This window comes from Plectropomus leopardus, chromosome 7 (assembly GCF_008729295.1).
Source record: "Plectropomus leopardus isolate mb chromosome 7, YSFRI_Pleo_2.0, whole genome shotgun sequence".
NCBI classification, from domain to species: domain Eukaryota; kingdom Metazoa; phylum Chordata; class Actinopteri; order Perciformes; family Serranidae; genus Plectropomus; species Plectropomus leopardus.
Genome location: NC_056469.1, coordinates 7,050,167 through 7,072,634, shown reverse-complemented (window position 1 = coordinate 7,072,634; position 22,468 = coordinate 7,050,167). Strand labels below are relative to the sequence as shown.

General features: G+C 39.1%; 2 protein-coding genes across 2 annotated transcripts; one reads left to right on the top strand and one right to left on the bottom strand.

Annotated features, from left to right (window-relative positions):
• Positions 1-429: 429 nt before the first annotated feature.
• Positions 430-3,530, top strand: LOC121946279 (dendritic cell-specific transmembrane protein). The gene is made up of 3 exons (XM_042490781.1): positions 430-1,476; positions 1,561-1,893; positions 2,612-3,530. The coding sequence occupies exons 1-3, from the start codon at positions 430-432 to the stop codon at positions 2,669-2,671; spliced, it is 1,440 nt and encodes a 479-aa protein (XP_042346715.1). The 3' UTR covers positions 2,672-3,530.
• A 446-nt stretch (positions 3,531-3,976) lies between these two features.
• dpys (dihydropyrimidinase) lies at positions 3,977-21,376 on the bottom strand. The gene is made up of 9 exons (XM_042490488.1): positions 21,016-21,376; positions 19,113-19,271; positions 18,734-18,913; positions 16,544-16,733; positions 16,191-16,347; positions 14,594-14,735; positions 13,504-13,646; positions 8,760-8,967; positions 3,977-6,745 (listed from the first exon to the last, which is right to left on the bottom strand). Exons 1-9 carry the CDS (start codon positions 21,265-21,267, stop codon positions 6,686-6,688), a joined length of 1,491 nt encoding a protein of 496 aa, XP_042346422.1. The 5' UTR covers positions 21,268-21,376; the 3' UTR covers positions 3,977-6,685.
• Positions 21,377-22,468: the final 1,092 nt, after the last annotated feature.

The window sequence follows — 22,468 nt, the reverse complement described above, 5'->3', positions numbered from 1 at the left end:
GAACAATCCAAAAACTTATTTAGATGACAATATTACATAACATTAGAAATCCAAACTCTTATGTTTCCTTATTGCTGTAAAGAGGAGGTATCTCTACTGCCAAAGTATTTTAGAGCTTTTATCAGGTTTACTGAATGAATTAAGGTGTATACAGCAGGTAATCCTAATTTATTCATAAATACTGGTTTACAGCCTTGAAATCCTCAAGTCTCACACACTGTCAAAATTCAGCCTCGTTTGGGCTCTCGGTTTGCTTCTGCTTTTGGTTAAAAAATAGGGATGACTGAGAAATGACAAATGACTGAGGTTTGAGGCCACAGAAGAGTTCCTGTTTCAGCTTCATTTAAGCAGACTGTCAACTACTTGCATGAGAACAGATGTCCAGATCTACACAAGAGATTTGTACTTTTTTCACCTTCCACTTCCAGGATGCTAATTGCGTGGATTGCGTTAAAAAAGAGCCTCGAGGATATCAGTTATCTGGCTGTGGATGTTTTCATAACTGGTCAAAGGGATGACTTCCCAAGAACTCTCATCTTCCTCATCACCTGTAGCTTCTCCAGCCTCCTGCTCAGCTCCCTGCTTCTCCTGTACCTCCTCTTCACCCTCAACTATGAGCTAGCAGTGGCTGGAGGGATCGCCGGGTGCTTTGGGACACTACTAACAGTTGCTCTCTTCCTATCAAAGAGAGTAAGGTGCTTTGGGACTCTATTTGTGATCTCTATTTTCATGAAGAAGAGTCGCAACTTGCTCCTGACTGCTGGGACAAGTTTAGTGGTTCTCAGAAATATCCGCAACACCTTGGAGAACCTCACAGGCCTGGTCAGGAGTATGATCTGCAACCTGAAGGCCAAGAAAGCAGCCATCATCGCTCCATTCAGTAACTATGTCAATATGTTAAAGTGGCTGGGAAACATTCTCAAGGGGGTTACAGACTTTGGGGTGGTGAACCTCGACTCCAAACTGAAGGTGTCACCGAGACTGGAATCTGAAAAATTGAGGGGGAAACTCGCTGAAGCAGAGCAGACGCTGAACAACACCGTGAAGTATGTGCAGTCCGTTATGAATACAGTCTCCTCTGTGACCGATAAGATGTTTCCTGCCATCAGCTTCCTGGTGCTCATGATGTTTATAGCACTGCACATAAAAAAATACTGCAATGACATGAAATACCAAAACAGGTTCGTCAGCAGCAGGTTTGTTCGTTTTGATGAGAAGCAGAAGGAGGAAGGGAAGCCCCATGTCCTCCCCCTCACACCAAAGGAAGAAAAGATGTACACCGTTGTCCCCTCCACCCGCCCCACTTCCAAAGAGGGGAGAGCTATGCTGAAATTTGGTGTCCCGGTTGTGTCCCATTTTGTAGCTTGGGTCATATTTATAACCTTGGATGCCTTATTGTACTGCTTCGTCGATATTGTAACAACGAAACTATCGGAGCTGGAACCTTTCCATGTCCCGCTGCTAATGAGTATCAAAGTAAGTATGCTTGTGACCTACTGATATGTTTCTACTTTTATAGTATTTGGCCGCAACTGAATATTCATGCTTGTGTCTTCTCAGGGGATTGCAACTTTGATAGGTATACCATTTGCTGAGGAAAACCATCAAAAAGACTTCTCCTACTCTGTGACCCTGTTTGAGAAGCAGTGTCTTCCTAAACCCAAACTGCTGCTCTATGACTCTGTAGTCCCTTTGGCTGCCATCCTGCTCGCCCTGCTCGTTATGTCTCTGATGGCCGCCAAAGTGGCCCAGCTCAGGCTGATGGTCTGCGAGCAATTCTTCTCCACCGCCGCAGAGGAGAGAGTGCAATACCTCCACACCAAGATCCTGAAGAAGAGATTGAAATGGAGGAAGGAGGAAAACAACAAGTGCCTCACATCACTCTGTTCTAAGGTATGAATCGCTGTGTATCACTTGTTAAATTGGTAAAACTCTATGTTTACACTGTACAGTGGTATACACTGTACAATTTTGGGCTGTCTCAGACTTAAGATAACCATTGTGAAAGAAACGTGGCACTATGCTGCACAGTGAAAGAGGTTCAAGGATGGCCGTCTTGCTATTCAAGACCGCCTGGGATAAAATTCTGACAGTGTCAGAAATTTGGGATCTCATTGTGAGACTGCTGTTATGGCCTACATCTACTGACCAACCAATAGAAATGCAGCATGAAATGATGCACTGATCAGCACGACACTGCTAAATGCTGGTAGATGTTATGAAATACTTACCTCTAGCTCTCGTTGCAAAGTTGGCATGCAAGGCTGGCCTCTTTTCCCGTGTCATGACTGCATCCACATTCTCCTCATCTTCAGACTTTTTTAGCAAGTGCTTTATTTGTATGTTTACATTTCACTCTTAATGCGACAGCGGTGTAGATGGATGACATATGCCAACAGCGATTTGTTTATGCGTCTTGACATCAATGGATGTAGGTCTTAGCCTACAATTCAGTAGCTGATGTCATTGTACAGTCTGCATACATCAAACTCGATGTCATAGCCATGCTTGTTACGACACAGTGTAGCTTGCGCTGAACTTTTATGATTGCAAAAATCTCACAATCTGCAGGTAGCTTTATCCACAAGGCTAATTTGTTTTGTCTTTGCAGGCACATTTCTGGTGCCCGCTGCTCTTCAGGCCAAAGGAAGTTCCACAAAGTGTCGTGTGAAGTTCTTTCAACTGCATGAATTTTTTATTCTGTGAATAACAAAGCACAAGCCAACACACTGCATCATTGTGCTGCACTGTTTAAGAATCTGATCAAGGCTTTTTGATCCTGTTGATGATAATATTCCGTTAAAATAAGCTGCTTTCCATTATTCTCAATGATACTGTTAACAACTGATTTATCAGTTCAGACTGATGTTGTAGATGGTTTCAAAGCAAGTCCCCCGGTAGTTGTTTCCGACAAGGATCAAGAATAGGCCCTCTGATAATTATACTGAAATAATATTTATTTCCCTACTCACTGTTGAAACTGCTGTGCCATCAGTTCTACCTCTACAGATCTACAGTGGCCCTGAGAGCTCAACACACTTCAAATTAAGAAAGCACATGTAAATAGACACAACAAAAGCAAATTAAGAAGCATCTTCACTGACTTGACAACTCACACAAACATCAATTTGAGGACACATGCACAGCATTAATAAAAAGTGCTGCAAAGAACCTCACAACAATGCAGACACTGTTTCCAGGGGACTCTAAAATGTGATGCACAAGGCTGGGACAAGCAGCACTTGTTGTTGTTGTTTTTGGATAATACATTTTTTGAAGTCGGCTATCCACAATTGGTGATAGAATATGACCAAAGTTTTTTCTGGCTTATTTGAACATTGTGATGGCATGACTAATATATTATTGCGGATATTTTAAGTTGACCTGGCCTTAGCCTTTTGCTAATTGTTATATCTCAATCATACTGTATGTCCCCAATGACATACTGCTGATTTCAATAACTTCATAAGCCACATAAGCAACAACAAATGTCCTTGCCATTTTAGTGCTCCCTGGAGTTGTCACTACTAATACTATTTGTGTGTTTCTAAGTCATTTGCAGTGTGTTGAGCTCTCAGGACCTCTGTGCAAATAAGACCTCCAGGTTACAGTCTTTCCTGATGAGCTACAGACCTCTTTACAGATAACAGATAACAGAGACAGACTGCTTTATGAATTCTTCATACCAACTCTGAACAGGGGAACAGAACTAAGCACCTCACAGCTTGAATTAAAAAAAATGACTTCTTTGTGTGAGTAATTGTCTCCTTTGTCATGTTTTGTCAATGTATTTTTTAACTATGTATATAGAGACTTTTTATATTCCATGGAATAAAAATCCAATAAATACACTGCACCTCACTGATTGTCTCTACCTGTGTCATTGTCATTCAGCATGCTGTAGTATTTAATTGAGTTATATCACATTACATAACTGGTCATTCTGCCTATTGACAATAATGGTAACCATGGCGAATATGATGAAACATTTTCACATTTATTAAAGACAACCAATCACAGAGCATAAATGAAGAGGTTATCATTTAGGTCAATTTATCTTTAATAAGCTCTCAGCAACTACGACATTACATCACAATCATTATATAAGAAAGCAGATGACAGTATTCTCAGATAAATCGACCCCAAACTGTGACCATAGTTCCCAAGATAACAGGATATACCATATACAGTATGGTGTGCCACTGAACTAAATATATTAACAATATATTAAATCTCATAAAAGTTCTAGGCTTGTTGGAGGCTTTGAAATGAACATCTTGTGTCTTATAATTTACTTCACCTCTAATTTAAGTATACAGTTATAGATTCATAATGACAGCAGTGAATATTATTATTTGTAAGCTCTCAGAATATGTCTTAGATAACCGATTTAGCACCAATCAGCTTCCAATAACGTATCATACAGAGGCAGGCTTCTATATTTTACCTCTGTGTGTAATGCTCCCCTGCAGACTGTGAAACAGTGCTAGTTGCTTACATAATCGAAGACAGATGTCCCCTACATGTGCAGGGAACAGCGCTGTCCTCTTTTCACTTATGCACTGTCGCTGTTCATTAACATCGCGCAGGTGTTAGAAAGAGTTACTCTTTTTTTTAAACATTGTGGCATCGTTCTTCTTACTTTCTGTACACTCGCTCTCATTTCAGTGCTTTCATCTCTCTCACTTCCTTCCCTCATCAATTTTTCATCAATTTGCCTGTTTTTGTTATGATATTATATTATATGATAATATTGGCAGTAGAGGAACAATATCAAAATCAATCTAAAATAAATAGTTTATGTGAGTTAATTCTCAGAATTCTGGCCAACTCGTCAAATACTGATACGTGGTCAGTGGCTCTACACGTCAAACCATGACACTCTTGGTGACTATCTAGCATCAGTTTTTGATGCTCAGGGAAGGTGTGTCAATTTACGCTTGTTAGCTGCATTGTGTCTTTTCAAAACAAACTTCTCTTTTCACAGGAAATGTACAATTTCTACTTATTAAATACATAAAGTCTCTTTAAAACGAACTTGTGTGTCAGTGTTTGACACTGAGGGCCACTGACCAAGCATTAATGTTTGACAAGCTGTTAGGGGGACCGGATTGGTTGCTCAGGAGGTAGAACAGGTCATGCATTTACCTGAAGATAAGAGTTTCAATCCCTGACTCCTCCAGTTTGCATCGTAACTATCCTTGGTCAAGATACTGAACACCGAATTAGGAGTGTGTGAATGTTTCGGTGAGCAGGTGGCACCTAGTTTGGTAGCCTCACCCATCAGTGTATGAAAGTGGCATGTGGTGTAAAAGTGCTTTGAGTGCTTGGAGGACTAGAAAGGGCAAGTCCATTACTATTACCATTACCAAACCTCAAGTTGCTCTGGGTGAGCAGACAAGAGCTTGCAAAACATATAGTTGAAATAAAATAATGTGCAGCTAATTATTTTTTTAAAGCAGTGACCTTTAAATTAATAGTTTTCCCAACGCTACTAATGGTTTGACTTAAAAATATATTTGCATTTCTGAGTGGAGTTATGTTAATTCAATATTTAATATGAATCATTACCTGTGTTTTCAAAAAAGCTGAATCAACATTAAAACATTTCCAGTGTTTTGCTTCTCATCATTTACTACTTATGAACTACAATTACAATCTAGAAAAGCCTCAGATACTCAGTCTCGACTGTACAATCCCACACCACCTCTTCCACTGTCAGAGACAAGAGGAAGGAAGTGGTACAGCTCAAGGATGAGTAGGCCTTCTGTGACTCACACGCTGCCACTGACCCGTGTGGCAACCTGATAAGCTCACATTATGTCTCAACTGGCCCCGCGGCATAATACCACGCCAGCATGCCAGCCCAATAGGAAGCTGCCACATGATGCTCGGTGACAGCCGCAGACCTTTTTTACCACGGCAAGGAATGAATGCAGTCCATACATGGGCATAGATGGAGCGTGTATGATAATGTGCAATCCTGCTGAATATGCTAATACAAGTCAATGTGGGTCAACAAAGTAAATCTTTATACTTTCACGCATGCCAGTGCATTTTAATGAATATTTCATCAAAGGGAACGATGCTTTTGGGTGAGAAACATCAGTCTTGTTACTAATGGCAACAAAAATTTAGGAAAAAAACAGGGAAAATAACTGGATCAGCCATAACTAAAGCCATTTAAATTTTTTTTTTAATTCCACAGTCACCACAATAATATGCACAAATAAAAAAAGTGATGAAACGGCCTTTTTTGCCTGAACATGCCACATTTTTTTATACTATGAAATCGTGCATAAGCTCTTTTTTCATTCCCTACAGTGAGTAACTTGATTGCATAATGTATGTTAGAGCAAATATCGTTTTCAGCAGCACAGTGGGTTGTACTAACCTGTGTACTGAACATAGCTGACCTGGAAACCTCACACAGTTGAACAAATGTAACAAAGGTATTATCTGCCAACAGAACATTGACCTAAGTGTTGATCAGAGTTGACCTGCACACAGTGATTTGAATGATTGAATAATGTATATAAGACTTGCATAAATCTGGAGAAATCATCCAGAGCGGGTTAATCAGTAAGACAGCATTCAGTTGTTTTGGCTTTGGTATAACTTTTTGGTTGTAATGGAGGCACACAGCTGGAGAATCAAAGTGCCTTTAATGTTTCAGGACAGTTGTTCATAGAGAAATTATTTCACCCTCATAGGGCTTTCTGATCACAGCTGTAGGTTGCCCCACCTGCAGGACAAATACAAAGCAGAAAGAAAGGTTAAGTGACCTTTGTGTACAGAACAGTACCTCATCGAATCTGGCTGCTCCAAATTCAACATAAATCTGAGTTTCAGTCTTCTGTGAGGTGCTTCACACATAACGGCCGTGACACACCAAGCCGATGGTCGGCTGTCCGCTTAAGTTGGGCTAACAGCGAGCATGCAAGGCCCTCATTGCCAAGGTGCATCCTGCACCGTCCCCCCTTTTTGGCTTTTTTTTTTTTTTTTTTTCACAATTTATCATGTTGAATCAATAGCGGCATCAATAAATGAAATCACTCTGATTGGCCACTAAGCGCGGTGCACAAGAGGAGAAATGGAAGTTAAAAATGCAAGAAAATGACTGAAGTAAAGAGGGAGAGAGGTCGAAACAAACTTGTTAGCCTATATATGGTAAGATTGCTTTTCCTCTGCCACTGAGTCCATACGCAGAAACTGGGTTGTGTTGTTGTTAACTGCCGTGCAGTGAATGTGCTTTGTTCTTTCTACATTTCATTGTGTTGTTAATGTACTAACTGGCTAACTGGCGTAACAGCGGTCTTACGGTTTTCCATTTTCAATGACTGCTATAGACGACCACCATCTGCTGATGTATGTTCATGTGCAATCTTTTGGCCCAGACACACACGAGGCGACACAGCAGGGGGCTTTTGTGACGTTAGTTCTCTGATGTCACTTTGGTGTATCTTGGCCTTAAGCAGCATCTCTGCTTATGAACACATTTAATCCTAGCTCTAGAGTTGGATAGTTAGCTGTGTTGAAATCACTCCCACAAGGACTCCATCAAAGATCTGTAGTAAAGACAGTTTGATTAGAAGGTCGAAACCACTCTTAAATCTGTACAGTAAGCTTGTTTGCATTTCCTATGATAGCGAAGGCATGACCCACCCAACTCTCCCTCTGATTGGTTAATTGTCACAGTCTGTGCCCTGACTTCTTCAGACTTTTGGGATAACTAGTCTGGTGTACAAGACTCATTTAAGTTGCCTTTATTAGTTACTCTGTCTTTGTTTTCACTTGGTCAGATCATTGTTGAGAACACTGTGTTTTCTGGATTTTGAGTTTTAGTTGTGTGCTCCCCTGCTGTGTTCCTGTGCTGCCTCTCCCTGCTTTACTCATCTACACACCTGTCCTGCATCAGCCTCGTTACTTTCTCCCAGCCAATCAGCTCCCTGAGCACTTCATCTGCTTGACAGTCTAGTTTATATTTAATGGTGTGTTCATTTGGTTTTATGTTTAGTGTTGTTTAAAACATAAGTCTGTTTAAATGCAACCCTTGTGGTATTTACACCCTCATAAGTGGAAATTCAGTAGAAGCTTCTAGTACCCGAGTACTCTGACATTTTCAGAAATAGTGCAGGCCAAGGCCAAGGACTTTTCAGCGAATGGTGAGTGAATATGTTGTAATTTGAATTGTATAGAGTTGTTCTTTATAATTCTATAATATGTGTGAGGAAAATGTTGATATTCCCAGTGGTCTCATCTTTCTCCTGTGACACTTTGCCTTTGCATTTCCCGCATTACGTGATTCGCTCACTAGCTTGCTAAGCTGCTAGCTTCAGTGGATTCTAGACTTTGGCATTCAGTCTTTTTGAGTTTGTGTTGCCTGTTGTCTCCTGCATTTGGGTCCACCTGCTCTGCTTTACATGACACTAATACTCATTGCCTTTGTAGGTTGGGTTGGTTAGGTTGGTAAGGTGTAGGCAAGATGACTGAGATTGGTCAAGCAGAGTAGGGTTAGGGTGAAATTATTATTAATTATAGTAGCTTTAGCAAAAAATTTAAGTTTTTTGAGTTTTTCACATTCTTTTGGTAGTATAGTATATGTTGTCTCATTGTCTTGGCCTTTTTTAAAATTTCAAATAATCACGCTCAACTTTGGTACTCAGATAAAGTAGTTGAGCTGCAAATGCGCATCAAACAGAACTGACAGACTTTAAAATTGTGTGTTATTTTCGAGTCATGAAATATGGTTGACTGACCTGATCCCTTTGCTTGACTCTTTTGTAAACAAATTCAGAGAAGGGCTGTCTGTGGATGAATTTGCCATGCCCTGGGGACACCTTCAACCGCCCATCCTCATAGACCACTTTTCCTCTGGAGATGGTGATGACAGGGACACCATGACACTCCATGCCCTCGAAGATGTTGTAGTCCAGAGCCTGATGGTGAGTCTTGGCTGATATCTTCCTACAAAGACATAAAGATAGCTGCAGGTAAACAGTAACTGAAAATTTTAGGAAACATGCAACTCTTATGGTGAGTGCAGTAGTCACAGCTTGCTTTCTGAATACCATGGCGATAAAAAGAAAACATAAAGGTATTGTGAAATTTTAATGTTTTAATCTGTAACAGATTGAATCAGGCCAAGATGTACTCATACACAGCATTGAGTTACTGCACCATACTTAGTTTGCCGTAAAAAGCAATATAATGTAAATGTATTATTTACAACTTGTGCTCGTGTGGTGCTCTCTCTCATTAAAGGCTGGAGTGGGAAAAGGAATGAGTTTTGATGAAGAGACATGAGACAGGCACCCAGACAAATTATGCATTGCTGCAGAAGTTTATATTGGCAGAAATGAACCTGATTTAAATAATTTATCTACAAGCACTCATGGTAAATGTATCTATGGCTGGAATGGATTTATTCAACATTTACGTAAAACTCATAGCCTAAAACTCTTGCTTGTTCTGCACTATGCTCATGCTACGATCTCTCTCCAACCACATGTAACCAGAGTGAATGAAACCAAATACTGTTTTATGATATTTGTACTTTACATGTGTATTATCACGCCTTGTGTATTTCCACTGCACTGCATTTCACAGGGAAATGTTGTAGTTTAATCCACTCATTTTGACATCTATATTTACCAGTTAGCTTATATCTTTTCACTATCTATCTATCTATCTATCTATCTATCTATTTGGTGCAAGGCAGGTAGCATACAGTGGGTATTTTATACTGTAAGCAGCTGCTTACTGCAGCTGACAACAACGCCAAAAGTGGTGAGAATGAACCAAAACTGAAGTATTGATGTAAAACCACAACAATGGGCAGAAAGGCACAAAAGAATTGATTTATATTCATCTTTGTCCATCCCGAGTGACACTGCGCAGGCAGTCATGTGATCCCAAAATGATTGAATTAAATACAGAACGTGCGTACTTCCACCACTGCATGTAGGTACTAATAGTGGAAAAATATAGAAAATCATTTGGAGGGAAAACCAATTACAACACTTCATAGTAAAATAATGAAATACTCTTCACATTACAGATTGATGGTGTCTAACAAGTAAATCCCATCTGAGTGAAAAGCCTAAAACAGCAGGCAGCAGGGAAATAAGTCTGACTCAGCCAGTTAAACACACTGAATATCTTTTTCTTTTCCTTTCCCCATCCACACATGCACATTTCCTGCTGACTTGTGAAGCCGGACGCGATGCCCAGTGTGCACTGACAAAAACAAGATGCATCCTCATTATTCAAGTCCCCCAATAACGAGACACAAGGCAATTGACTGAACTTCCTAGGCGTTTCTGGTTATGTAACCATTTGTGGCCCCTGGTCCCGGATGTTATGAAGCGACACTTGCGCTGAGGGGCAATTAATTACAAAGTTTCACAGATGAATTCACTGCTGCAGCGATCAAACACGAGGCGCTGTCATGCTTGAAAGGTATTATAACATCAGCAGACACGTAGTGAAGACAGTGCACAAACACAGTGAAACAAACAGGTGATGTCCGAGGATGATGGACCTGAGAGGACTGAAAAACTGTCAATTCCCCCACAGTAAGAATTGTAAAAGTGTCATACAAGCTTTTTCAGTGTTACCAGTGAATTAATTCACAGCAAATTACACCGACTTTAATGCGTTCTTCTCCAATTCACATGAGCGGATAGTGACTTCCCTGAGGGGCTCAGCCCCAGATTCTCCAGCAAACGGAGCAGTGCAGTGCCAATCTGGGTTATATAAGACTTAGTGTGCTACAGTACGCAAGCTACTGGATGCAGACTGTCCTCTCTGCATGTGCTCTACAGAGCAGCATACTGTCCTCTGCTCTACATCAGGGACTTTAGAGAGTGAGAATTATGAGAGAATAGACGCCTTATGATATTCTGAGCCAGTTAAAAATAGTCTTAACATTCTTAATGTTCTTAACGTTGTGTGTTTTATCTACTATGATAAATGGTTTAGCTCCCACGCAAAATATTCGTCATCTTTAAGATCCTCACCATGATCCACCAGCATCATCCCACTGATGCTGCAGTGCACATCTTAAGTAAAATAACCAAAAATGGAAAACAATGAATCATTCCAACGGTCGTTCTTAAAGACAAATGTGATTCACATGCAAATGTGTACTGCTTTAATTAGCAGCTGTAGATAAATGATGATGACAAACCCTGACTTCTGGATAGAGCACAATCGGTGTGTGTTAAGGTGGCATAAGATGAAAGATACATCACTTTTTTTTTTAGTTGCCTACTATAATTGTGTCTTGCATGCTTTATTGCTAACCTTCATAACACGTATCTTATTCAACCCAGTGCTTGACACCCTGGAGACATGCTTTCAAGCCTGCCCAGTGTTTCAGCAGGAACATCTGCAGCCTGTATCTGCAGCAGCTGCTGATACTTCGGCTAGAAATAGTTAACTTGACCCTTTGAGACCTACTGGGCTGTTGCCAATCCCCGCTAACATTCCTGTTCTTAAGAGGCTGGAGCGGGCTGAGCTTTAAAGATATTACTGTGTCATATGAAACTAGAAGACCTAAGGAATCAAGACATACCAACCAGGAAGAGGGCTAAAAAAAGGTTTCAAATTTTGGTGAAATTAGGTGTGGGAAAATCAGCAAGACCATATTGACAGTGGCACTATGCCGTTTTGGGAAAAACAATGTAGGCCTAGTTTTTGTATACACAATAAATTTGTTCTTTTGGTTTGTTGTATTTGAATTAGGGCTGACAAATGCTTATTTTTTAAATAGAGATTAATCACATAATGTCAGTAGTTAATCATGATTAATCGCATGTTTTCACTTCCATTATTTTGCATTATAAAACAGTTATGAAGACCACACTGACAAAGTAAAGCAATTCTTACCAGATTGTCTTGATTAGGAATCAACTGACAGCAAAAAATAGCATGGGACTAGAATAAAGTGGGCATTTCTGTAAAGGAGAGACAAATGGGTACCCACAGAATCCATTTTCTTTCAGATATCTTGAGGTCAGAGGCCAAGGGACCCCTGTGAAATGAATATATATATATATATATATATATATATATATATATACACATACATGATACATATACATATACATACATGATATATATACATATACATACATATATATATTATACACACACACATATATATATATATATATATATAATTTCCCGATTAACGTGTTACCGCTGCCCTAATTTGTATTTATTTCTACATACTGCGGTATCTAAAACAGGAATTACATAGCCCTGTTTTATTAATGTGTGAAGATTTTAGTCCCCATAGAGGCCATTTCATAGTAGTTGGGCTATTTCTTTGAAACTGACGTGACTGTATAAAATGACCTATTGTGGTCTCTAGAATCATCATATCCTTGTAAACAATAACAATAAGGGGCTTTCTGAGCAGTTTCCAGAACAGAAGTGCTCGCCATCCAGTCACTGTCAAATGCAATTCTGAGAGAAATCTCCAAATTGTTAAAAGTTTTTGGTACAAAATCACATCATGGACCTTTCTGTGGTGTTCCTCAAGGGTTCATAGTATGTCCTTTTTTTCTTCAGGCTTTTTGGAAAACTGTTCTTAGTGTATAAGACCCATTTAAGTTGCCTTTGTTAGTCAGTCTGTCGTTGTTTTCACTTGGTCTGCTTATTAATAAGATGTATGTGTTTTCTTAGATTTTCAGTTTTAGTTTACTGTGTTTTTCCCTCCTGTGCTCCTGAGTTATCTATCCTTCGTTTACCATCTACACACCTGCCCTGCATTATCCTCGTTAGTCCTTCTCTGCTCCTCAGTTTCTCCCAGCCAATCAGCTCCCTGCCTGTTCCTCTGCCTCATCACCTTATTCCCCCCAGCTGAGCTTCTCCGTCCTTTCCACCTGCACTTCATCCCTTCGTCAGTCTAGTTTGTATTTAAGTCCTGTTTTTTTTTGTTCAGTCTTTATTGGATCATAGTTTTGGTCGTGTGAAATTCAGTTGCTGTTGTTTTAGATTAGGGAGTGATCTTTTTGTGTTCCTGTTGTCTCCTGCATTTGGATCCACTTGCTCTGCATTACATGACACATGGTGTCTTAATGGCTTTACTTTATCACAAAACCTATGAAACATGCGGTATCAATGCAAAAATTGTGGCAATAGCACATGAAACAGCATAGGCATGGCCATCACATATTTTGCATCAAAATGTTCTTAGCCCTTATACACTCCAACGTTGAAGGTTTGAATAGGCATCTAATCATAACACAATGTTGTTGTTTATGACTAGAAAAATTTTGAACACAGTGCTGAGCTGCGTCTTAAATTGATCCTCAGGTTCCTTGCCTCCCACAAAAAAACCCAAAAATCAAACCACAAAAATGGGTCAATGCGGATGTCAGAGGGTTAATACTGAGAGATAAGAGAGCATACAGAATGTGCGTTGGAGTCGTACATATTTGAAACTGAAAAGTGAACTCCCATACTGATGCATGGCGGGGGTCTGGTCCTCACCTTGTCATCTTGGGGTCCCATATAACCACATCAGCATCCGAGTTCTTGGCGATACGGCCTTTCTGTGGGAAGAAGTTGAAGATTTTTGCTGCGTTGCTGCTGGTGACAGCTACAAATCGATTCTCGTCCATTTTGCCACTGTGCTGAGGGGACGAAACACACAAAGAAGCCAGTTTGAGTAAGGGGGCCTCAGTGAATGACAAGAAAATACAGAATTAGCAGGCAAAAAGGTCAGCATGTCACTGCAGATGCAAGCAACTCATTTCTGCCAAAATATAATCTAATGTGTGATTTGTAAGCACTGTTGAACGTGCTTAATCCTACCAGTGGCCTTGGGGCAGCAGGGCTGAAACACAAGCGTCTTCACAACAACAGTGAGAAAATGCTACACCGGCTTTCTGCATCATTCTGCAGCTATGAGAGTTTATTGCCTCTTCTGTATGTGGTGTAGATAGACAGGCATACTTGATTTTTTAGTGAAAATAAAATGAGAAGAGTAGAACAAATTTATTTATAAAAGCCTATCATGTGCAGGAGACGGGTGCAAGGTCACATTGACTCTAACCTTTGTCCACAAAAATCTAATCAGTTCATCAGTCCAAGTCAGTGTTTGTGCCAAATTTGAAGAAATTCCCTCAAGGTGTTCTTAAGATATTGTGTTCACAAGAATGAGACGGACAGACAACCCAGCCTCGGCTATCGCTGGTGCCAAGGCATAAATATGTACAATGGACCCCTGCCTACGGTTGTTTTATTACATACAGAGGACCCCAAGGCAGCTTGAAAGGGGCCCCTGTGGGAGCCTTACAATGTTATGCCTAAGTGCTGCATATTCCCCCAATTATTTGGCCTTCATACACGATGAGTAATCAGCCTTATATTCATCACAATATAAAGTATCAAGCTGATGTAAGAAACATGCAAACATGGGCTTTTAAGCACATTTTAATTTATGTTGTCGTTGGCTTGATTTCATGCATCTTTTTATTCAGCCCACTGCCACATCAGTGTATACTGCATAATTTCATGGATGATGCACGAAGGCTGCGTTGTAACCTTTAATAGCACAAGCACCACCACATGCACGTACCACCCCTTTCTCCCAGATAACAGACATCCTGTCCTCCACTCCATTCACGCCATTTGGTATCTTGGTGAAGTCGTCTTTGCCGAGAGCCTTCTGGCACATGGAGAAGGTGCAGTTGTCCGTCCCTGTCACACTCAGGTCATCGCTAGCACATATGATGGATAGATACATGTGTGGATGAATGACAGGATTTATGCCAAAATGAATTAATACAGATACAAAACAAATACTAGTTGTTAAATCATCACTGAAGCAAAGTGAATATGCAAATTAGAGCATTAACGTAAATTCTGTCAGCATCTCTTCCTCTGTCACCCTTCTCCTGAAATTAATTTTCATGTTAGTGGAATGCAGCTCGTTAGGTCATATTGCAATTAATGTATGAAATGACTGAATTAACATTTGTTCATTCTGATTGGCTCATTGATCACATTCTGCTATTTAAAATCCTCGGGTTTCCAGCAGAGCAGTTGGCAGCATTTTGACAGCAGCAGCGCTCTGTCCTGAGCTGATAAGAGTTCTAAGTTGAGATTTTCACTCACATCCTTTTACATGTAGCTAAAGTGTAAAGGTTTAAATTCCAGTTTATTTTGTGTCAGTTTGTTTCCATAAATCCCATTTACATAGATCAATGGTTTCCTTTTTCTTTTTTTACTACTTGTGACCTGTTTTCACAGGGTGCATCTATGAGTTTTAAGTGCAATCAAAGATTGATATTTTTTCAGACTTTGACATTAACAACAATAGTAATCTTTAGAGGCCTTAGGTTGAGAAATTAGAGCCTAAAGTATTAACAGAAAAAAAGTATAGTTTTGACAAATATTTGAAAGTTAGACATAATTGTGCTGTAAAGCATCTTTTGTCTTTATTTCCTGCTGTAACAATAATCTGTTTGTTACTGTTATACTCCTCCTGTATCTCCATCAAGAAACTTAAGACTTATTTACAAATGCACTATGTCAGCATGTGTGATTTTGTTACTTTTTTCCATATTTTTTTATAAATCATAACTTAATGATTGATAATCTTCTAGAAAATGCTGTGTTCTTTTATCAGAATATTATTATTACTTTTTAAATTTACACTACTTCAATGTAGTCATAAAACCCTGAGATACATCTAAATTGTTTTCTCCCTTGTGTTCGTGAAAAAAACCCGAATATCATAATATTAATTTTAAAAATTCACCTGTGAAATGTGAAAAAAACAACAACATTTTGCCAGGTGATTTTTTTTTTTCTGCCAGAATTATTTTTAACTGCCTTTTTGTCATCTGTAAAAACATGAAAAAAAAAAGGTTTGGCTTGGTTTGGGCTTTTTTTGGTGGGATCTTTTTTTCAACGAGTCTGTTGTTGTAAAACTAATTTTGGCCACAAGAGGCTGAAATGCACCACCACCCCATTTTCTCAGTTTTACTAGACTCATATTTTGTTGCAGGAGACTTTTGATCTCTCCATGCACTCTAAACACAAGGCATATATTTATATGTTGCTTTACATTACTTTACAAAAACCACTTGCTGCCAAGCACTCATACTATATTACAGAGCACACTAATCTGTTATGACCTTACTGGTTGCTGAAGTTTCAGTTGTACCTACTTGGCCAGTAGGTCCATGAGGTACCCAGGGGTGCTGGGGTCAGGTCTGAGGGGAGGACCCATGACAAAGCCAGCACCATGACCCCAGTCTTTGTCCCAGTAGTGAGTACCGTCGGTGCCCAGTCCAGCTGCAATGGGCTCCCCAAAAACCACACGCCCTGTAGAAAGAGAGAAAAATACTCCCACAAAATAGCTGCTGAATTAATTTAACTTTTCTCTTTTTTTAATTAAAAGGAAAACACATTAAATTCCAGGACCAAATATGAAAACTGATATTGGTTCTGTCCTTTAAAAGGCCATCATCTCTCAACCTTGCCCTATTCTAACAGCAGGGGGCAGCAAGCCCACACTCACCATCTCTGCGGGCATTGGACACCACCTTGGCAGCAGATTTGCTCATGACATGGACCACATAGAGAGGGCAATTGACAGCGTTGGCGATAGTGATGGCTCGCTGGGTGGCCTCAGCCTCCACGTCCTCTGGCCGACACATCTCATGGCCTTCTGGCCCTGTGATGCCCAGAGACAGCATCTTCTTAGACCCCTGTCGAGTCGCAGCGGGGACAGGGACAACAAGGCAGCAGAAAGGTTAGAGGAGATGAAGGGAGAATAACAGCTCAGTATCTGTCCAGGCACAGACGACCACAATATAATTACCACAGCTGTAACTTAACTAATGTTGCAAGGAGCATTAAAAAACATGCACCAGTCAGTTAAGGCAGTCCTTAAAGACATGTTAACCTTTGTGTGTTAAAATTACTTCCTGATTGTTTAGGGTCCATAAACATTGTATGTTTATAAAAGATAATAATTATGAAATTATTTTGTTTCCCATTTTCTTCTGACCATTGTGAAACCCAATATGTGAAAGTTATTTAATTGGTGACCCCTCTCTTTGTCACAAACATAATTTATGTAATTGTTCAAACTTATAAATATGGAAATATGGAAATGACAACAAAGTAACAAATAAGGGAATATTTTACAATTAGACATTATATGTGCAGCATCAACAAAAAGATATTCATTTTGAGAAAATGTCATTCACAGACATGGAAATCTACACTATGAGTGTATTAAACAGCGAAATAATTTCATGTTTTAAGTCAGCTAGACCAAAGACCGGCTTTCTGTTGTGAAACAGTTAAAAAAAAACTCCAATAACAAAAATCATAATACCTAATCGGGATTTGGGAGGAGTATCGCTGCATAAAAAGTGCTGTCAGCAGAATATGGAAAAAACTGCATTTAATCTTTTTTTTTTTGACAGCTGGAAAACTAAACAGAAGAAATGCATTATATACTGTAGCAGACTTCTAAAATGTGTTATCTGTTCAAAATCATGTCAATAGGTACTACTCATGAAATTAGGAAAAGTCATGAGCTATCAGGCTTTACTGATTTGTCTATGAGGGCCCAAAAGAAGCCAAACAGAACACGTAGGTTACAACAAAAATGAATGCTTACTCCACCTTTATCACGTCCCCCAGTGACAGTGCTAGTCATATGTTCCTGACCATAAGAGACCCACATTTCACTTTTTAAACATTTGCTGCCTCCTAGTGGGGAATTGTTGTTATGACTTTTGAAAAAAAAAAAGGAATTGCAAAATGCAAACACGTCAGAGAAATACTGACCTGGTCAAACCAGAAAAAAGGCTCTGGAGCCAGCACATCTGCATGAAAGAGCACATCCTATTACACTGGTGCTACTCTAACTATCTGTGGTGAAAAAGACTTTTGAATCTTGTAGTCCTGAATCCTTCAGGTTAAACATTTGCTGAAGTGGACATTGGACAGAGCATAAGCTGCTTTTGTTATGTCATGAGTTTGCTTGCCTTTACATTTACTCTAATGGCTACTACAGACAGTGTCAGTAGACCTTGAATCATCTGGAACATACAAGAACTCATGTGTTTTACATTTTAAAATGCAATTTTTGCATTTCTATTACAGAATAGCACTGAATTTTTATTATTTGTGCCAAATCCTCTGTACGTCTATGACATTTAGCAGGTGGTTGCATGAAGACACACTTGGCTACCATCAGGGTTAATCATAAACCCATCATTTTTTCTGGACTTTGGTGTGTTTACACATAGGCATTTGTTAAATGACATAACCCCCTGACCCTGATAAAGAGGGCAGCAATACACATACCTCTCTAGCCATGAGGTTATTACAACTGTTGATGTTCAGATTTGAGCTTCATGGTCCTTTTTCATGCAAATAAGAATGAATGAACAGTTCCTATCAAATTCTAAATATATACCATTATGCTTTAGCTTAAAAAAAAAGTTTTAAAAAAGGGAAACTTTATGAATGAAAGTGAAAAGTGTTGTTTTGTTACACTCCTTACTAACACATCATTTGTACTTTAAATAGTATATATCAGCAGGTCAGTATCTTAAGAGTGGAAATCACAAACAGTATAACAAAAATGGGGGGAAAACAATCACCTCAATACAAGCAACTTCTTCATACTGTTGGTTTCCAGTAATTCACTTTAGTTATTGAACAGATTATCACATTAGCTCATACTAACCTCTGCAATCAGGTCTCCGTTCTCAGCATGCACCTGAGCTATCGCTCCGATCTTCTTACACTGAGAAAAGGCAGCAAACAGCTCAGAGTCCGGCAGCATGAACAGACCTTTATAGGCCATAAACATCTTAAAGGAATTGACCCCCTTGTCTTTGGTAATCATCTGCATCTCTTCTTTGACCTGAAGATGAAAAAAGTTTGGAGACATACATGGAGGAATAAATCTGAGTAATTTTGAATCTCATAAATTGTATCACTCTGAAAAAGAGGAGAGAAATATTTGAAACTGGCGCCTTCAACATGATACAATTACACACTTTATTTGACATTTTAATTCTTAACAGACTAGTGTGAGTTGCCATTTTTTAGAACTGGCAAACCTTGTCACTCCACCATGTGACGGCGACATGTAGCGAATAGTCGCAGCACACTTTGGGGTCCGCCTTCTTTCGCCAACAGTCGAAGGCTTCCAGGAGTGACTTGCCTCTTTGGGGGATGACAAAGTCCATGATCATGGTGGTCCCTCCTGCTAGAGCGGCCTGATGAAACACAAACATTACTCCATAGGTGGAAGTTAAAGATTTACTTTAGTTAGCCCTGTGACATAATGACCTATGACCTCTATGACCTAAGTGAAGCTAATGATGTTAGGTTTATAACAGAAGTTGATTCAGAATGCTCAGCATTATGGAGAGGGTAGTTTAAGGTGTTGTTCAGTCTGTGTTGGTGAGAACATGCTGCTACATGTTTATTTTGTTTCCCTTTGCCACATAGTGACATCTTGCCGTGCTGTGACTGATGCACTCAGACTCTCTGTTAGCTGCTCCGCTTCGCCCTGACACCTCAATTACAACACTTCTGATTGTCACACTACTAGTAAAACTGATTCAAACTGCTAATTAGTATTTGATTCATTATGACTCACTTGTAAAGCAGCATGTTAAACTGCAATGTACAAGGTGTGGCCAAAATAACACATACACAAGGAGCAGTGGAGTTTTTTTATTTTTTAATATTATGTTTTCTTAATAATACTCACTTGCTGTTCAAGTTTCTTTGTTCAAAGAGATAATTCCACACCAGATTACGTGTGTGCACCTCTTTTGCCATAAATCTAAGTTAAGTCAGCCGTGTTCAGAATCCACTTCTAGTTACAGCCTTCAAAATAAAACACCAACTTGCACATCTAATTGAAGATAAATAAGGCAAGTTAAATTAGCACCATGAACTATAAAATATTTTTAACAATTCACAGGTGTTACAGTAAGAGGTGTTTACTACAGTGGCAGCAAAGTTGATCCACTGCAAATTCTTAGACACCAAAAATTAATTACGCTTATTAATAAGGCAATGTGGAAAGTCTGGTTATTGTAGCATGCAGTGGTGGAAAGTAACTAAGCACATGTAATTAAAGTACTGTCAAACTCAAAAATGATCATGCACTGACCAGGAAAATACAGAAAAAGACCACAAAGATACAACAAAAGACTAAAAAGAAATGCAAAGAAACTACAAAGAGTGAAAAAAACAACCTACAGAGATTCAGACAAAATGCAATTAACATTTCAGAGGAACTGTCATGATGTGTTGGGTGACACACTGTATTTACAGTGGTGTGCATAAGACTGACATGACACTTGTCATGAACATGAGGGAGTCTTTTTGTATCACTGTTGTGCCTTTAGGTCACAGAGTATTTTTAAACTGTGGTATTAGTACTTGCACTCAAAGCTTTTGATAAAATATTTCTGGTAGCTTGTACTCTGCAGTGGTCAAATGTAGCTGCCAGTTTATGCTGATGTGACAGACTCAGCCAATGCAAGGTGATGATAATGATGCTACTGCTGTTATAGGGCGAATCGGCTTTGTAACTTTAAAAAAGATATACATGACAACATAAATAATAAGAAAAAAAATAAAAGGTAGTGAAAATCAATACAGTGTTTAATGTGGAGGCATCACCCCTTCACTTCTGTTATTATTCTGTTTGTCTAACTTGACGCACTTGAATATGATAAAAATACATGAATAATAATAATAATATTCATTTGTACATCACCTTTTATACATAAAATGCAGCTAAAAGTACTTTACATGTGCGAGTGTTAAAAATTAAAACATAATATATAGAAATGTACATATTTATAAATGAAACTAAGTAAATAGATAAAATAAGAATAAAATAAAAATTAAATTAAATTTCTGAACATGAATATATTAATGAATATGTGAGGAGCCCGTTATTTTCTATCTGATGATACCATGCAAGTCAAACATGTGTACCTTGGTGCCGATATAGAAGTCGTCCACAGCCTTGGTACCCATGAACTCAAACTCCATGTGTGTGTGCGTGTCGATGCCTCCTGGGATCACCAGTTTGTCGGTGGCATCGATGACTCGCACCCCCGCTGGGGTCTTAAGATTCAGTCCAACTTCAACAATTTTCCCATTCTCTATGTAGACGTCGCTGATCACGGAACACTCTTCATTCACAACTTTACCTCCTTTTATCAAGATCCCGCTGGGCTCTGCCATCCCTGCTGTGCACAACTGAGACAGGGCTTCAATTCAATTAAAAGAAAAAAAGGCAGATTTTTCTGAAAACTGGAGAGACTGCAGCGATCTGACACTCGTCTGTGTGTGCTGTCAGTGTGGTCAGGAGCTTTTATAAAGGTATAATGGCCAGCTCCAAAGTTCATGTAAGATAGGGAGATCCACAGATGTGCACTGGTGATTATTTAACTCCTGCAGTGTAGAATAGTTTCCTCTGTGAGACACCTCACAGTCCTCCTCACTGGCCTCCCATTTGTATGAAACACTAGAGAAGAAAGAAGTCTAAATCTAATCTATGGCTAAAAACTCTCTGACACATTGTCAGAATTCAGTCCTCTAAATGTATTTTTAAAGTATTCCTGTGAATGGTATGCAATAATCACTTATGATGTGGCATGCATGCATGAAAATGATTACACTTTACTTAACACCTACAATGAAACATTAGGATGAAGCATAAATTATTATAAATGCATCAATATGCACTGCACTTTACTTAACACCTACACTGGTACCTTATGATACTTCATGGACTGTTATATCACACTATGAGTCCTTACTACAGTTAATTGTTGATGTGTGAATAAATGAGTATAAATATTTATAATGCTTTATAAGCTCCAGCATTCAACCTCTAGTTTATAACAAGTCAAGAGCATCCATAAGACCCTTGCCACTTATAAATCAAATCTATAATGGTTTATGACTGTTGATATAGTGCATCAGTAAGCATTATGTGTGTTATGAGTGTATTCATAAAGCAATGGGAATGCTTTTTATAATTCACTATGAATGCCATCATAACGCATTGTAAATGTGGTCTTCATAGAAAGTGTTACCAAACTTTGTTTTGTTTGTACATGTAGTGAATGAAGAATCAAAAAACAGTCATTCTTCATGAATTGAAGTAAATGTGAACCGTGTTTGACAACAATAGAACTAAATCAGTACATCTCACACAAATCTTGCAGTTTGCACAAATCTTGCCATATATTCCAAAAACCATCAATGGAGTTGTATGTTCAGTACTTTCCAAATACATGCATTTTTTCTTAAACATTACAGTTTAAAAGAGGTCACTTCAAACAGTCATGCTCTCATGCATGGCCAGGTAACGTGCCCAGGCATGCATGTTCAGGGCATGCTACTCCGGGACAGAAGTGTTTGAAAAGTACTGAGCATA

Excerpts from the sequence above, each read along its gene's own strand:
- LOC121946279 (XM_042490781.1), top strand. The coding sequence starts at position 430 with ATGCTAATTGCGTGGATTGCGTTAAAAAAGAGCCTCGAGGATATCAGT. Across the intron at positions 1,477-1,560 it reads CGCTGCTAATGAGTATCAAA|GGGATTGCAACTTTGATAGG; the intron begins GTAAGTATGCTT and ends GTGTCTTCTCAG. Across the intron at positions 1,894-2,611 it reads TCACATCACTCTGTTCTAAG|GCACATTTCTGGTGCCCGCT; the intron begins GTATGAATCGCT and ends TTGTCTTTGCAG.
- dpys (XM_042490488.1), bottom strand. The coding sequence starts at position 21,267 with ATGGCAGAGCCCAGCGGGATCTTGATAAAAGGAGGTAAAGTTGTGAAT. Across the intron at positions 16,734-18,733 it reads ACGGAGACCTGATTGCAGAG|GGGTCTAAGAAGATGCTGTC; the intron begins GTTAGTATGAGC and ends GCGACTCGACAG. Across the intron at positions 14,736-16,190 it reads CTCATGGACCTACTGGCCAA|CGATGACCTGAGTGTGACAG; the intron begins GTAGGTACAACT and ends CATATGTGCTAG.